This window comes from Anabrus simplex, chromosome 1 (genome assembly GCF_040414725.1).
Source record: "Anabrus simplex isolate iqAnaSimp1 chromosome 1, ASM4041472v1, whole genome shotgun sequence".
Taxonomy (NCBI): Eukaryota; Metazoa; Arthropoda; class Insecta; order Orthoptera; family Tettigoniidae; genus Anabrus; species Anabrus simplex.
The window spans coordinates 1,074,604,774-1,074,622,132 of NC_090265.1; the positions used below are offsets into that span (position 1 = coordinate 1,074,604,774).

A 17,359-nucleotide genomic window follows, 5' to 3' on the forward strand; every position below is an offset into this window, starting at 1 on the left:
AATACGTCGGTAATTGTCGCAAGAGAAAAAAGAAAAATGAATATTTGAAGAACTGTATCTGCTTCGAGAAATGCATCCTAAAAATCTATAGGGTGTGATTGGATCGTAAAATTTCTTTTACCTGGATGACGAACGTTCGATGAAGAAGGTGGGAATTTCATATCACCTATTTCCCAATTAAAAGAGTAAGATTTAGCTGTCCCATTAGTACAATTTGTGTACAAGTCACTACCGTCAACCTGTTCATTTTCCAGAAGTGGTTCTGGTTCATCACTTAATTTGGGAGGAAGTTCTGAATTGAAGTTACTGTTTATTGGTACCTGCATCACTAACTGCTGGAGCTTGAAGCCGAGCATGATTTAGTCTGCCTGGATCTGAACAATCTTCATCACCTTAGTCAGCATCTGTTTCTTCTCCATCTTCAGGCAGCCCAATAAAGATATTAACACCTGAGTCAGGGATATCTGAAGGATCAGCCACTTCGAGCTCATTGAGAATTTCTGCAACTGTTAGTTGCTGTAGGGGCTGCCTGGCCGAGGTGGTAAAGGCGTGCTCGGTTTGCCCAGGGAGGCGTGGGTTCAAATCCCCCTCAGGATGTCGTAAAATTTAAGAAACGAGATTTCCACTTCCGGAGGTGCACATGTCCCTGAGGTTCACTCAGCCTACACCAAAAATGAGTACCAGGTTAATTCCTGGGGGCAAAGGCGGCCGGGCGTAGAGCTAACCACTCAACCCCATCAAGTGCCGAGGTTACGGATAGTGGAAGCCTTTACCTTCCACCCCTCCAAGGGCCTTCATGACCTGTACGGAGATTGCTTTGCTTTACTTTGTTAGTTGCTGTACTCTGCAATAAATTACAGAGCAATTAGGAATACTAATTATGTAAGGTTTAAACTAAATATATGATCATAATCGAGCAAATGACAAAGTCAGAGTTCTTGGGTAACTGCCCAGCGTGTCGTTAGCGACCCACTCTAGGTTCTATCGAAAATACTGGAAATTCTAAGCACATTATCCAGATATCAAATTATGTATGTATATTATTGAAGTTTTAAATAGTAAATACTGCAATGAATAACATGCCAATGAGAATAGTTGTCAATTCTACTTACATTCTTCTCCCGCGTGCAGAGGGGTGACAATCCATCTTTCTTCTATTGACTCCAGATCAAGAATAACGCCAACAATGAATCAAATTCCTGCTTAAACGTAGGTCTTATGGTGACGATAGGACAGGAAAGGCGTAGGAATGGGAAGGAAGCGGCCGTGGCCTTAATTAAGGTACAGCACCAGCATTTGCCTGGTGTGAAAATGGGAAACCACGCAAAACCCTCTTCAGGGCTGCCGACAGTGGGGTTCGAACCCACTATCTCCCTGATGCAAGCTCACAGCTGTGCGCTCCTAACTGCACGGCCAGCTCACCCGTTGACAAAATATATAATGGTTAACTTAATCAATCTTACAAGTGTGAACAATGTGATAGCTTAAAGAAGGATAGCATAATTTGATGGCTCAAAAATGACCCACCTGGTCGTAAATTGGTTAATATTTCTGAGCGAGAAGATAGCACATCAGTGCGTTAAATCTGTATATGCTCCTGTTCTGAATACACAGCATCGCCCAATAATGTGTCAACTGGTAGCTGCCATTAGATCTCAAAAGGTCTACTTTAAACAGAGATATAATTTTAAGAAAGCCAACTGGGAAAGATTCACCAACTTACTGGATGAGAAGATCAAACCACTCAATCCAATTCCAGAAGCATATTAACAGTTCAATAATATCATCCGGGAGTGTTTAGGAGCTAGAATCCCTAGAGAATGTAGGAAAAACTACATACAAGGGAAACCTCTGCCCTCCTGTCAAGAGTATTATAAAGTATTCTTTAAAAAAAAACCTTTCAGCAATGACACCATCACAATGGGACAAGTAATTTCTTCTATTTCTGAAGTAAAACGGGCACAGTGGTTAAGGTTGATGGAAGAGAGTGACATGGGTAGGAGTAGTCAAAAAGCTTGGCGATTACTTACACGACTCAGTAGTGATCCTAATAAAACATCAACACATTCCAATGTCACAGCAAACCAAATTGCACATCAAAATGGATGACGATCTAATCCATGTCGACTTCAGAATAAAGGAAATGAGAGGGATTATGAGCAGGAGACTGATGTACTCACTAAACCTTTTACTTTATCTGAGCTGAATAGAGCAATAAATCAGTGTAAGAATGGTAAGGCTGCCGGCATAGAAATATGTATTGAGCAAATTAAGCAATTTGGACCTGTTGCTAAACAATGGTTACTAGAACTGTACAATAATTATATAAACACCTGCAAGTTACCACATGTGTGGAGGAAAGCCAGAGTAATCGCAATTCTCAAACCAGAAAAAGACCCAAACGAACCGAAAAATTACAGACCTATCTCACTGTTGTGTCATCTGTACAAGATCCTAGAATGGATGATCCTTGAAAGACTTTCAGTGATCATTGAACCACTTCTTATCCCAGAGCAAGCAGGATTCTGAAAAGGTAAAAGTTGTACTTCACAGGTCCTCCATCTGACACAGTATATCGAAGATAGATGTGAAAATCATAAAATCACAGGGGTGGCTTTTATCGACTTTTCTTATGCTTATGATACAGTTAATCACCACATACTGTTGCGCAAGCTATACAACATGACAAAGGATTACAAGATGACTCAAGTCGTTAGGAATCTTCTCCAAAATCATAGGTTCTTCGTCGAACTTCAAGATCAGAATAGTCTATGGAGAAAATTTAAAAAAAGTGGTTTACTACAAGGCAGTGTTCTCGACCCTATCCTCTTCAATATCTATACGAATGATCAACCTCTTCCAGTTGGCACCAGAAGCTTCCTATATTATGCGGATGATTGAGTTCTTGCTACTCAAGCAAACTGCTTTGAGGTTGTAGAAGAAAAGTTATCAGACACTCTCTCTGAACTATCCTACTACTACAGAGGAAATAAATTGAAGCCTAACCCATCTAAAACTCAGGTATGTGCCTTCCATTTAAAGAACAGGCAGGCATCAAGGAATTGCAGCTAGTATGGGAAGATACTCAACTAGATCACTGCCCAACACCTAAGTATCTAGGTGTAACATTGGATCGTGCTCTCACCTACAAACAACACTGCATGAACATCAAGCAGAAAGTGTCAGCTGAAACATCTTCTTTTGCAAGTTGTCTGGAACCAGTTTGGGTACACATCCAAAGACGATGAGAACTACAGCCCTGGCTCTGTGTTACTCCGCTGCAGAGAAAACTTGCCCTGTTTGGTACAGATCCAGTCATGCTAAACAAGTTGACATTTCTCTAAATGAAACATATTGACTTATCACTGGCTGTTTGAGATGAACACCACGAGATAGAATCTATTGTTTGGGTGGAATCGTCCCACCAGATATTAGAAGAGAACTTGCATCCATGAATGAGAGAACTAAAGCACGCCCATTGTACAGATATGAATCTGCCCACCGACGATTGAGGTCTAGGAGGAGTTTCTTGAATACAACCGAAGATCTAAACGAATCTGCTCAATCCACAAGGTTGAGATTATGGAGAACTAGAAATCCTCAACTTGATGGATGGATGCTACCAATTGAACATCTCCCTCCAGGACATGAAGAACATTGGTCTACTTGGAAATCATTGAACAGGCTTCGCACTGGGATTGGTAGATCAGGAAGCGATACTACAGACTATGAATATCATGTTAAATTGTATTGACAGCTGAACTTCTTACAAATTTTTTTACAATGTGTAGTATTGATTAGGAGGATTAAAGTAGTATTGTAAAAAAAATTTGTAAGAAGAATCAATATGGAAAAGTGGGGCTTACCTGGCACATCCAGGCTATGTGAATGTGGTGAAGACCAAACCACAGCCCATTTCATGAACTGTAGTAAGTGTCCTTTAAGTTGCACAATGGAGGACTTGATGGCTGCGACACCTAATGCCCGTGATTTGGCAAAATTCTGGGCAGACACTATTTGATATGTATGTCATTAAGTACCATTATGTTATGTAAAATATATGCTTCTGATTCGAATAATAAATAAATAAAGAAAACAATGTCCCTGTACTAGTTTCCACCATTTAATGTATTCAGTTTTTTTATGGTAGTCCTCATAGATGCATAGTTTATATGGACTGTGACATCTAGTCCAAGTAGTCAGTGTTGAGAAGCAAGACTGTCATATGGGATCACTTTTATGTCCATGATTATAGCAAGGTATATGTTATATATTGACTCCAATCCTTGTTATCAGAGTCACAATCCCTTAAAAATTTTGCTCAGTTTAATGGACAATTCCTCATGGTTTACACATTGCAGTCATATTTCTTGCTCAGCTCAGATATACCTATTTTTTACTCATTTAAAATCAGTATGAAAGTTAAATATGACATATGATTTAGGCTGATCCAAAGCTTTCATATATATGTTATACTATGTCAAAAGAGTGATTTTTAATGTAAGGTTTGGAAATAGAACTGAGAGTTTGAGAAAATGCGAAAGTGTGAGGCAGGTATGGGGAGGGTACTTACTCACTGGATTTCTTTGTTAATATGGGCCTATTGTCATGGCCATAAAATTAAGTGGGTTGGAGAAATTACGTTGTTGCCAAGGTTATGTAGCAAATGGCAAAGAAATGTCTAATTGAAAATAACATTTCGGTTTGAGAGGCAGTTTGTTCTCTCCCAAGCTCCTGATGTTACCTCCTACAATGTTGCATAACAAAATTATACCACAAGCTTCAGGAAGGACTACAGATTTCAGTGGTATAACTACTTTCCACATAAACCAATTAACCATGATAGGTAAGAATAAAAACCTGAACAAGTAATTTTAAATCCGAAAAATCACGTATTGAAATTTTCAGTAAGCGGTGACATTTTTGCTTCTTTAGCCAATAAAATGATGTCTGCAGGGAAAAAAAAAAAAGTCTTAAATTTTTTTCTGAAACGTGTTGTTTCCATGGGTCTTAGTTTTCCTGCTGGAAAATGGCTCTGAAAGTGGCCATATAAATGTTGCTAACTGACGTCGTTGGGGTTGCACGCGCCAGCACAGCACACAGGACACGGTAAGTACTTTTGGATTACACATTGATCTGTATCGGTTTTATTAAAATATTTTTATTTGTTTATGATTTACAATATAACTTCAAATACTATGTATTGGACTGCATAATATAGAAAAGAGAGCTACTCTAAAAAATACATGGACGTGGAGCAGACTGGCTTTGACTAGACAGCACTGCACAGTCAGCGTTACCAATCCATGCTCAAAGGTAAGGAACTCTCAACCATCTGTCACTTTGTTGCTTGATATCTGACCACAGTGTAGTTGTCCTCACCTGTCTAATTCAGTGGACACAGGTGTAGATGATGCTTTCTTTAAGTGCATGGATACTCGGCACAACACTGGAAGAGCAGGATCACCATACTGAAATTAATCTATCATAACTGATTTTGGGAATCCCCAAGTAATATGTAGATACTCGGGCCTTGTTTAAATGTCTGCAGCAAAATGAATATTGATAGCACTGGGCATATAAGAGTGAAAACTTTTCTAGAAAAGCACATTAGACATAAGTACGGAGCCATGATTACTGAAGTGATGGTGCTGGTTGGGAGAGGTTAGCATCTGAGAATTGCAGCTAGTCCCATGTGACTGGAATAAATGTTTTTATGCAAAAAAAATGGAGCTTCTTCAAGCTACATGAGATAACTTCTGTTTTTCATCAGCCACTCAAGGGATTCTTCCCAAACCGGTAGGGTTTATAGTTACAATAATGCAGGATACATTGCAACAATAAATGAAGCAGGGAGATGAAAAACCCACTAACTCCAGTTTTTGGCAAAATTGAGTTATGGGCTGGATGGGGCTTTTTAGTGTCTTCTGCATGGATGGAAGGCAAGGGTACCCTAATTCTGCCATTCATCTGCATACAGGTGTTTCTAAAATCCATGGAAAGCAAAACACCTCTTACTCCATGATTGAGAGAGTTCTTGCTTTCCATGCTTTATTTCTAGATAGATGGCAACACCATCGCTTAACCAGCTGAGTGGGGATTAAAATGGAATCAGATTCAAGTTCCGACAGGAAAATAAGTTGAAAGAAATGAAGAAATGAAGGCAAATGGAAGCGAAACAGTATTCAAAGACTTAAAGGAAAGGGCAAGTCACTAACCTCAAACGTTTAATTTGATATTGTATTACCCAAAAAGTTGAACATTAAACAATGTATCACTGCTGAGGTCTGAAATAGGAGTTTTCTTCCCATGTATGAATATTATATATAAACACATGCTTTAAAATAATGCATTAGTAATAGCATTCGTAATTTTCTAGGTGCAAAAAGCAGCAAGGGCACCCATACCCGGGGGCAAGGTGGGGCCACGGCCCCCACTAGCTCTCAGGCAAAGGCAAAAATCTAGTCTAGTCAGGTGTTCTCCTTTCAAGAAAATGATTTAAAAGTCAGTATTACGTAGAAGCTGTAGTACCTTTCCCCACCAACAGGCAGGGAACACCGTGAGTTATTCTACCACAGAATACAAGTCGCCATTTATCTTCCAAAATATTAAAAATACTACGTACGCCCAGGTCTGGTCCCCCCCCCCCCCCCTCCTACAAACCGTCATATGGGCGCTGATGAAAAGAAGTGCTCTTCTAAATTCCCTGATGGAGTAGAGCAACACATTATTGAACCGAGAAATTCCTCATATCAGAAAGTAAAGCAATTCGATATTTGGCATCCCACAAAAATGAAATCCATGTGAGTAAAACTGTGAAAGGTACAATATGAAGTCAATTTAACATCCAGAGACCCAATACAACTGCATCTTTTCCCACTCAACAAAAGTACAACTCACTAGAAACTAGAAAAGCAAAAGGACTTGCAAATTTAATGTTCATTTCTGAGGAAAGTAGGATGTATTACAAAACTCTTTTTGCTGACAGTAATAAGAATAACCCTAATTCACAGACTGAACAAGAGAATCAAAGTGAAACAGAACATCTGTTATGAAAGTCTTAAGTTTATTTGTGGTTTTACTTATGCATCTGGGCCGATGACCTTCGATGTTAGGCCCCTTAAAACAACAAGCAAGCAACTTATGCATCTTGGTACAATTTAGATTAGAGTGTTTAATGGATGTCGGCCTCATGCTGTACCTTTGTAATTTAAAAATGTAACAATGTTAATTTTAATAATAAACCTTCACATTCTATCATTTCATACGGTAGTTATGATATACTGGTACTTTCCCTCTCACATTTGTTATATTTTGTTATTTCATACACTCCGGAAGTAAAAATAAAAACCTAACTCCACCACTATTTAATTCTAATTGTAACATTAAATAATGTAAACACTTAAGTTGTGAAGAGTTTAATTGATAAAGAATATACTTTTACTTAACCCTGACAGTAACACGTCTATAAATATCGCTTTAGTTACACCACACGATTCGAAGACGTGTCAGTCAAAGCCTGTTATTTAAAGTTACATTAAAGTTACCAGATGGAATGAACAAGGAATAGAGGTGGTGAAGGGGATAACTCTCCCCTCCTTAAGAGGAATAGATGGCATTCATTCGCACAACACGTCAGAAAAACGTATGGTGTTACTGTCAGGGTTAATATGAGCACATAAATGCATTAGATTTAAAATCGGTGAGGAAGATTATCAGTTTCTTCTCTCTCCTGTAAAATTAGGTTTACTGGAGTTAGTGGATTTTTGTCTTTCCTGCTTCAAATTTTTATTGTCAAGGTGTATTATCTGAATGATCAGCATCAAGGCCCTCAGTTCAGAGGACCCCGGATTCAATTCTGGGGTGGGTTGGGGTTTTAGCTGCGTCTGGTTAATTCCTCTGCCTCAGGGACTGGGTATATGTTCATCCCAATACACACCTCTTCTTATACATGTAATATACCACACTTCCAACTGCCACAGAAATGTGTAATAGTGAATACATCCCTTGCCAGAAGCAGGTCGAAATGTGCAACACAGTTGGCACCCACAATCCCACCAGGGAGTAGAAAGAGCAGTAGAAGAAGAATAACATATTCTTTGAAGGTAATATTGCTTGAAAAATGCTTGGTTTGGAGATTACATCAAAATATATTCCAGTGTTCAGTAGTGATTTAAAATGTAGTGAGAAACCAACTGGGTTTCCAATAAGCTAAGGCAACATCCATTATCTGCTGTGGTTGATGAAACACAGGTATAGCTACATTTAGTGATAATGCAACATTCTGCAAAGTGAAAACCAATATCAAAAGCAAAAATATGACATTTCCTAACATTTTATCCTGAAAAGTTAAAACTGTCACCAGTTCAAAATGCCAGTCACTCATAATTAAACACTACTGATAGAACTACTCTAATTTTGGAGGTAGGTTTTGGAGTCTATATCACTGGAATTGTGGATCACACATATTTTTTTCAAGAGCAGTGAAGCTTGTTCCGTGTTAATGGTTATGTGAACATCAAAACTGGAACTCAGAAAACCCACCATTTAATTCACAAAATCCCATTATACAACAACCTAAATTTGATGTGTGGTATATGATTAGTATAATGAAGATTATCATTTATGTATTTATGATTTATATGAAACATTACTTGAACAGTACAACTATTCAGTAAAATGCTGATTGAAGGAAAATAAAGACCACTGGCATACTTTCAGCAGGATAACACAACAGCTCACATGTAAGAAGTTGTGCCAGTTTTGACAAACAGACTTTGGCTATGAACTCTGGCCTTGTTTCACTGAAATATTTGTGGTTATATTCTTTGAGGTAACTTCATGCCAAAAATGTGTAGGAACGAATTGCTTACCCCTCAAGCTCTCAAGAAGATATCACAGCTTATTGTGCCACTGTAACTTGTGCTTGGATGTGATCTACAGTTGCTATGAAGTGCAGGTAGGCCAAAATTTGCATTAATATAAATTGTCAATTACTGTACTGTGTTAGTACTATGTACTGTATTTGCTGTATCCTATAGAAACTACAAGGGCATATTCTAGAATAATGTATAAAGATATGAAAAATTGTCCTGGTGGAATAAAGTTAGCAGCTTTTAAATGTTAAAAACAGTACCGGTATGTACCAAGAACAATTTCAAACAAAAAACATGATTTTAGATGAGGAGTAGAGTCAAATAATCATGGATTGCTAGAGAAAACTGTTGGAAGAAGTCAGAAAGAATTGAAAATGTTAGGTCAGGCAGTAAGAAAATCTTTCTGAATTGTATTGAATCTTTAAAATGTAGGAAGTATGGAAATTAATATTTATGTGGATAAGTCAGGTGAACTCATAGAACCTAGGAAGAGCTCTATAGATGGAAGGATTTTTAAAAATCTGCTTAGTATAAGTAATGTTGCTTATAGGTATATCTTAAACCTCAGGATGCAGTATGATGAGATTTTGAGGATTAAAAAAGAATTGTGGATAAGAAAATGAAGGGAATGATAAATAAAGTACAGCATTTGTGGATGATATTACCTATAGTGAAGTAAACTGCAGGATAAAGAGATGTAATAGGCTTGGTACATTAGATCAACAGCACTGACATTAGAGATAAAATAGTTCCAGAAGATTACTGGAATTAGCAGATGATTTGTTTAAGGTACATGCAAACTGGATGAACATGATACTGGTACTGAGCCAAACTCCAAGCAAAGGAACAGGGAAGTTTACCAAACAGTCTACATGGCCATTGGCAGCTTAATCTGTGCCTCCATCCAAGAATGACTGATCATACTCCCAACCTAAGTATACTTTCAGTAGGGTAGATAGTTCCTTTCTATTCCTCCTAGTCAACAACACATGGGCTACTGATCTGAATAGTTATCACATCCCACATTGCATTAATTTAAAAATCTAACAAGGTCTGCTGTTTCAGTATGTCTATACCATTGAAAAAGAGATTTGCAGTATGTGAAAAATATGAAGACATTGCTTTGATTAGTGTTTCAAAGAGTGAGCCATCATTGGTGAAGACTTAGATGGGTAAAAACCACTGCAATTGTAAACCACACAGAAAATGTCCAAACCAGTTTATCACTGTTCTGCCAAATAATTGAGGAATTTTGGAAAGAATGTGCAGTTATATTTTGTAGATGCAGAAAAGGTATGGCACTAAGAGGGGGGGGGGTGAGAATTTCTGACTTTTTGGTACAGGTTATTACTAGTAATCAAAAACCTTCTATTTAATAACCATAAACTACAGAGAGGATTCCACATATGCTATCCACTGTTTGTACAAACAAGGTGACCCTTTGTAATGTTGTTGAAGACTGGGCACAATCAAATGCATTTTCAAGTGTTCCCATTAGTGTAGAATGACAATATCTGGCTGGTTGATTTATCATGAACTGGGTGCAAGTAAGTAGATGTTACAGGTATCATACATTGCTGTCAGAGTGATGATTCATAGCAAAGCGGGTTATAGAGGATAGACTTTGCCGAGTCATCCTTGTGCAATAACATTAGTCCAAGATTAGTACAAGTAGACTTTTATGTAGAAACATCCATATTACTTGACTCGCTGTAATGTGAGGGCACCCAAACCTGTAGGAATACTATTTCAGTTGGGCAATTGCACTTGCCTCCATTCTCAAAAACTCTCCAAATGATGTGGCCCAAGATCACAATAACTTGTCTGCAGGAGATACTGGGCCACCAATCTCAAAACTTGGACTATATGACAACAGACCTCTTTTATTTATTTTTTGCTGTTAGACCTAAGGTTGTGCTGACTTTTGATATAAAAGGGAGAGTGGACAGTATTAGATCATCACACACCACTAATTCCCATAAGAGGCTCCATGTCTCGAATACTTGGTTATCGAGCCTAGTTAGCCGAACACTGCCTGGTACGTTCAAATAATAAGAAGTGGAAATGCGTTCACTCGAGCTGATACTCGTTTTACCCAGGTATTCATTTATTACAATTTTACAATCTATAATCTTATAATAATGAGGAGGATGAACAAAGATCTGTTATTGCAAAATTTTCATACTAACTCAAAAAGGAATAGAGTAAAATTTGTTCTAAAGTAAATTGCACTTTATGTAAAGGCTGTGACATATACTGTAAATAACTTACGAATACCGATTTAAAATAGTTACTGTATATTTTTCTCTCATATAACCACCAGTTTGAAAGTGAGATATTTCTCATGGGTAACAAGCAAGGTTAGTATATAACAGATTGCTCAGCACAGGGGTTTCCGCATTCGGGGGGCTTCAGCTATGCTCAGTTATGACGTCAGACAGTTACCCATCACCAAGGTTCTTGACCGCCATTCTCACTAAAAGTCTGTGCAGTAGTACTGTATGTGAGTAGTGTGTGAGTGTATTGCAGTTTTGATTTTATTGTTTCTTGGTGCTTTCTATGACTAGTCCTTGTGGTGAATAGCTGCTTTCTTATGCCAGTGTTATTTTCTGTTTGACTTGAATTGATTTGTCTCAGGTTGCATATAAACATTCAAATTTAAAAACTTCATCATATATCCGTATTGAACAGAAAATAAAATAGGAACAAAATAATGGGTTCGCCTATTCAATACAAAACGATGCTATGATTTTAATTATTAAATGGAACTGGTTTCAATGCTTATTCCATGTCACCTTCAGCAAAAATCTTTGAATACAGACATTGACATATTTAAAATAAACATTCAAAGCAATGCACAGTACACATGAGTATATAATAATCTTGTCAATGACTGAATGGGTTGAGATTGAAATGAATAAGCATGATCTGAGATCACTTCTTACAACACTAGTTAAAAATTAATAAAAATATAACACCATTCCTTAAATCACTGCTTAATATTAATAGTCACTTGCTAGGTACAAATTTGCATCACCGAAGTTCAATGTATGAAAAGAGTTTGTGTTAATGTTCAAAGAACAAGTACATGTCTTCTATGGACAAGACATACAAAAACAAAACACAAGACCAAATGGCCGTATTAAGTGGTTAGATGGCTTGAGATTTAAAATAAGTATGGCCTAATATAATACTGAGTGAAAATAATCCTAAGGAAATTTCACCAAGTCTTGAACTGCCAAGTAAAAGTTATAAAAATTGTTAGGAATTTGAGTCAAAATTCAAAATTCACTTTCAAAATACTGAGTATGTACCAGTTTAAAAATATATATTATGTTCCTTCTTAAAACACGACATAACACGTTTAAGCCTAAAAGGAACTTAGAGATTCCAAGTTCTACTTTGCCTTAACAATTTTAAACTGTGAGATGACTTGTGTCAATTTTCAAAATTAAGAAACATGTCTTCTCTAATTGAAAACTCCCATTAACGAAACTTCGGCTGAAGTTGGCCTGGATGAAACATTCTTCTATGAGTTTTAATTTTACTGTAACTTGTAAAAGTTAGGCGAAAAGGACACCATTTTTGCCCCAGGGTACAAGGAGATATTCTTAGTTCAATATGGGACCTGAAGCAAAAAAGAAAAAGAGGGAAATTATGAAAGTGGAAAAAAGAAGGAATCCTGCTTTAGAAGTTTAAGTGAATATGGCGGCATGTGTAGACGTATGCTAGAAAAGACACTGAGTGTCGTAAGACACCAAGACCAGTATGTACTGTGTGTTGTGTTAGAAGGGGGAGGGGAAGGAGGAGAATCAGGAGAGGTGAGAGGAAGGAGTGGGAGTAGGGACAGGGGAAGGAGGGGGAGGGGGAGGGGAATTTAGGTAGGGTAATGCGGTGAATTAGCATGGTGTGAAAATGTATTGTGTATGTTTTGAAAAACTAATTTGCTATTGGAAATTTTTCTAATCCTGAAAAATGCAATCAAAAATCAAATTACATTTTTGGTTTTTCAGAAATATCATTGAGGTTTAAACCTGAATTGAAGTATTGGTCTAAGTGAATGTAACAACTCTCAGTGATGTCTAGCAAAGGACCTTTGTTAAGAACTTGTAGTACTGTAAGATCTTGTTTGATATCAGTAAAATTATGTTGAAAATCTTTCATGTGCTGGCATATTGCTAAGAAACGGTGTTAGCAATTCAAGACTTGGTGAAATTTCCTTAAGATTATTTTCACGTAGCATTATATTAGGCCATATTTATGTTAAATCTTTCAAGCTATCTAACCACTTAATACAGCCATTTGGTCTTGTGTTTTGTTTTCATATGTCTAGACTAAAGTTAATGGCTATGTTCATATCCATTTGAGTTTTTTTCTTGCGTACAGATTTTAAGAAAAGAGTAGGTCGATTTTCTGTGCAATCGGTTAGTCGTGAACCCAGGTCCTCCATGAGTAAAGGATGTGGCAGTGATATTATGGATAGTGGCGTGATGTGATTTAAAGAGAAGCAAATGTGTAGAGAATGTATAAACAAATGAAGCTTTTGAATGTGATATGATGAGCGTGGTTGGAATGAGATTTACCATGATATTTCTGGATAATATGCTCCGTTGTCAAGGAGAGCTTAGAGAGTAGGTTACTGGCTTGAGAGGCCAGACCATGCGATGACGGATTTATGGTCAGTGAGGGATTGCGTCCCAACTTTTTTTGTAAGAGAGAACTCCTGCCAAGATAATGTTTCAAGCCTGCACACAAATACAGAGAAACTCTATGGTTCACGAAATAAGATCGCAAATTTGTAAATGTCCCAATTATTTCTGTAAAGAATATGAGTAACTGGAACGCCAGCTTTGTATGATTGTTGACCTTTATGAATAATTTAGATAGGGATTTTCAGACACCCAATTTCGGTGGCATCCTGGAGACCACTGGTTTGAGGTCCAGGGCAAACCATGGATTTTCCGTCACACACAAGTTTATTTTTCCCATGAAATACAGCCAATCATATTTTTTTATTGTTTATATTTTTATACTTTCCCAGTGGAGTTTTGTAGTGTGTGTACATATTTATTTGAATGTTGTCCTTTGAGGATTACTTTATGTTGTATGTCAGAATTCGAGTGCGGGCTCCGCCCTGTGGTTTTGGTCCTCGTGTTCATTGCGATGTGGGTTAGATTCCGGACCCAATATCTGTTTAATTTTGTTGTTTATTGTGTCATGTCTACTAGTGCTAGATTTTTTCAATTAGGAGTGCAGTTAATTAATTAATTAGGCGACCATTCAAGTTGTCTCCAATTTCATGGAAGTATTGTATTTCTTCCAACAGTGAAGAAAGAGTTTGATGATAAACTGTCACATTTACAAAGATATTCCTGTACTAATGTAGGTATATTTCAAATTAGGGGCTGCCTGGCCAAGGCGGTAAAGACGTGCTCGGTTCACCCGGAAGGACGTTGGTTCGAATCCCCGTCAGGAAGGTGTAAAATTTAAGAAACGAGATTTCCACTTCTGAAGGTACATATGGCCCTGAGGTTCACTCAGCCTACACTAAAAATGAGTAACAAGTTAATTCCTGGGGGCAAAGGCGGCTGGGCATAGAGCTAACCACTCTACCCCATCACGTGCCGAGGTTAACAATGGTGGAAGCCTTTACCTTCCACTCCTCCAAGGGCCTTCATGGCCTGTATGGAGGTGACTTTGCTTTGCTATATTGCAAATTAGTGTGTTTATTAAATCTATCGTTGTATTCATCGTTGAGTCATAAAAGAAAGGAATGATCAAATCGGGAGAGACTTTTAAATGAACGGAGTTTTATCTCCTAGATTACGTATTCAGTCCATCCGACATTGTACAGTTTTGATTTCATTTCATTACTATTCAGGGTTACATGGATAAATTGTGTATTTTGTAACAAAAGAGATTAAATTGTGTTAAAAGGTTTTTCTGCTTATCATTTTCCGTAGTTAAATTGCATCCTAGTTTTCCTCCATTCTCTTATGCCTGTAAGTTAGTTGTAGTATTTTAGTTGATAGTATGCCGTGAACGAACTATGGCCCTGGGAGGCTGGATGTTGTATTCTTGGAACGGAGGGAAGTGCGGTCGATCCTCGCATGGTCGGAAGGGCATTTGTTCACCCAACAGTTTGGATTAAAATTTTGCTTTCCAGATGAGGTGGCATTTGACTCGAGGCTAAAAAGGTCCCATACCACCAAGCACCTTGGCGTATGGTCCCGTATGGCTGTAGTCCAGTTTAGGGCAATGTTGCTGTCGTATGGTTCCATGGGGCAGTGGATTTGGTGGGATGGTTCCAGTATGTTGCAAATATTTCTTTTTCATTTTTCCAGAGAGATTTTGATATGGTTAGCAATGTATTCTTCTTCTTCTTCTTCTTCTTCTTCTTCTTCTTCTTCTTCTTCTTCTTGGCCTTTTCCCCAATTTTTAGGGAGTTGACACTGATTTAGAGTTGGCCTAGTTTTATGGCTGGATGGCCTTTATGGTGCCAAGCCTACATGGAGAGAAATATTCACTATTGTGTGTTTGTGTGGTGGTTGGTGCAGTGGTGGATTGTTTGAATATGAAGAGAAATCTGTGTGAAGACAAATACAAACATCCGGTCCCTAAGCCAGATTAACCATACACAATTAAAACCCCTAGCTCAGCTGGAAATCTAACCCGGAACCCTCTGAACCAAAGGCCAGTATGCTGACCATTCAGTCAATGAACCAGACTATCATTAAAACGAAGTATATAGATGTTAAATAGGCAATAATTTAGTATATTATACAGATGACTCCTTCCTATTTATGGTACTCCGTTTGTAGGATTCTAGTCTATTATTATTTTCACAGGGTAAAAAGTAATGAGTCATTTTAGGAAAAAGTTGTAATGTATGTACATACAGAGGATTATTAATAATTTACAGTAATATATTTCTTCTAAGAGAAACCTTTAAGTAGGAAAGGATGAATATATAAAACTACATAACAGTGAGTTATTATTAACTCTACTCTGACTCCTTCTTTACAAATGATTCTCTTCCTCCTATCACTATTCTCAGAAATTATGATTAAGTTTAAAAACAGGAAATAGTTTGTGATAAATATACAGTAAAAATAAACAGGTTTACTTCGCTTTTGAACCTGAATATAAACTTACATTCTAATATGCATTCTTTTTAAACATCAGCATTTTTAGATGAGACAAGCACCTTCTTTGCTCCCTCATTTTGCTCCATGTTCCTCCAGATTTTCCACCTTGAAGACTTCTGTGGCTCCTTGAAACAATAATTATGACAAAACTTCCAATAAATAACAGGTAGAATACTCATGATGACAAAGTCATCTGAATGTTCAAATATTCATTTAGGATTGTGAGCTTTGATTTTAATTCTGCATTTCTATTTAAATACTTCTTCCTCCAGTGTATTTTATCCTCTGGAGCAATGAAAGTTACCTTATTACTTTTAAAAAAAGTATTAAGTATGAAGTCACTGTAAGTTTTCTTCTAGACTCTTGTATCAGCTGGAAACACCTTTACTTAGCTGTAGAGATCTGTTTGTTGCAGCCTCCACTGCCCCTATGAAAGCTGCTCGTAGCCTGTACTGCTCAAGTACGTGCAGACCTGCTATTGTAGTACCTGAAATAAAACATATTCAATAGCTTTAGACTACTATTTCCATGTATCTATAAATCACATGCTAAAATATGAGGTGTCAACTTGAAAGACCTGCATCAGGCCTCTCCAGAGGCCACATGGCATTACTACATGCTAAAAACTTCCAAAATTATGTAGTTCTTATTTCAAGAACCTCTAGCGATACATTTGGCACAAAGTTGACAATAAATAACTCGTTTACCCAGTCTGTTGGTGTAAAATGGATACAATGAACACACATTAACTCATACTTGAGGAATGAGGCATGGAAGCATGGTTATGATGATGATGATGATGATGATGATGATGATGATAAAACTACTGATTCAATATATATATATGTTTTTCATATGGGAAGATAGAATTAAAGGGTTTTTTAGAAAGGGAGAGAAAATAACCTTTTGAGTGCTGTCTGAAATTGCACAGTTTTATGCTAAAAGTGCCAAGCCTATATATACAATGTGTTGAATAAACAGTCATAATTTCATATTCTAAGCATTAATATAATCAGTGGCACAAAAGAGGTTAATATTTGTCCAAGAAATGTATTTATTCAATACACTTCTCTTTAAGGAACCCAGCAAGTTGGCCATGCGGTTAGGGTTGCACAGCTGTGAGCTCACATTCAGGAGATAGCGGGTTTGAACCCCACTGTCGGCAGCCCTGAAGATACTTTTCTGTGGTTTTCCAGTTTTACACCAGGCAAATGCTGGGGCTGTACCTTAATTAAGGCCACAGCTGCTTCCTTCCCACTCGTAGACCTTTCCTATCCCATTTTATAACTGTTAGATTCTTCAGTCCACCAAAACTAATTTTGAGTAATAAATTTA

General features: G+C 37.4%; 1 protein-coding gene across 2 annotated transcripts in view; it reads right to left on the minus strand.

Annotated features, from left to right (window-relative positions):
• Positions 1 to 15,656: 15,656 nt before the first annotated feature.
• P5cr-2 (Pyrroline-5-carboxylate reductase-like 2) overlaps positions 15,657 to 17,359 on the minus strand; it is an 88,342-nt gene continuing 86,639 nt past the window's right edge. Inside the window, exons 6-7 of one of the 2 annotated variants that reach the window (XR_010858586.2) lie at positions 16,329 to 16,511; positions 15,657 to 16,149 (exon numbers count right to left, since the gene is read on the minus strand). Coding sequence is in view for 1 of the 2 variants with exons in the window: in XM_067137178.2 (XP_066993279.2) it covers positions 16,393 to 16,511 (119 nt within the window). In the remaining variant the exon portion in view is untranslated. Of the gene's footprint in view, positions 16,512 to 17,359 lie in introns of both variants that reach the window. The other variant, XM_067137178.2, reaches the window with a different exon arrangement.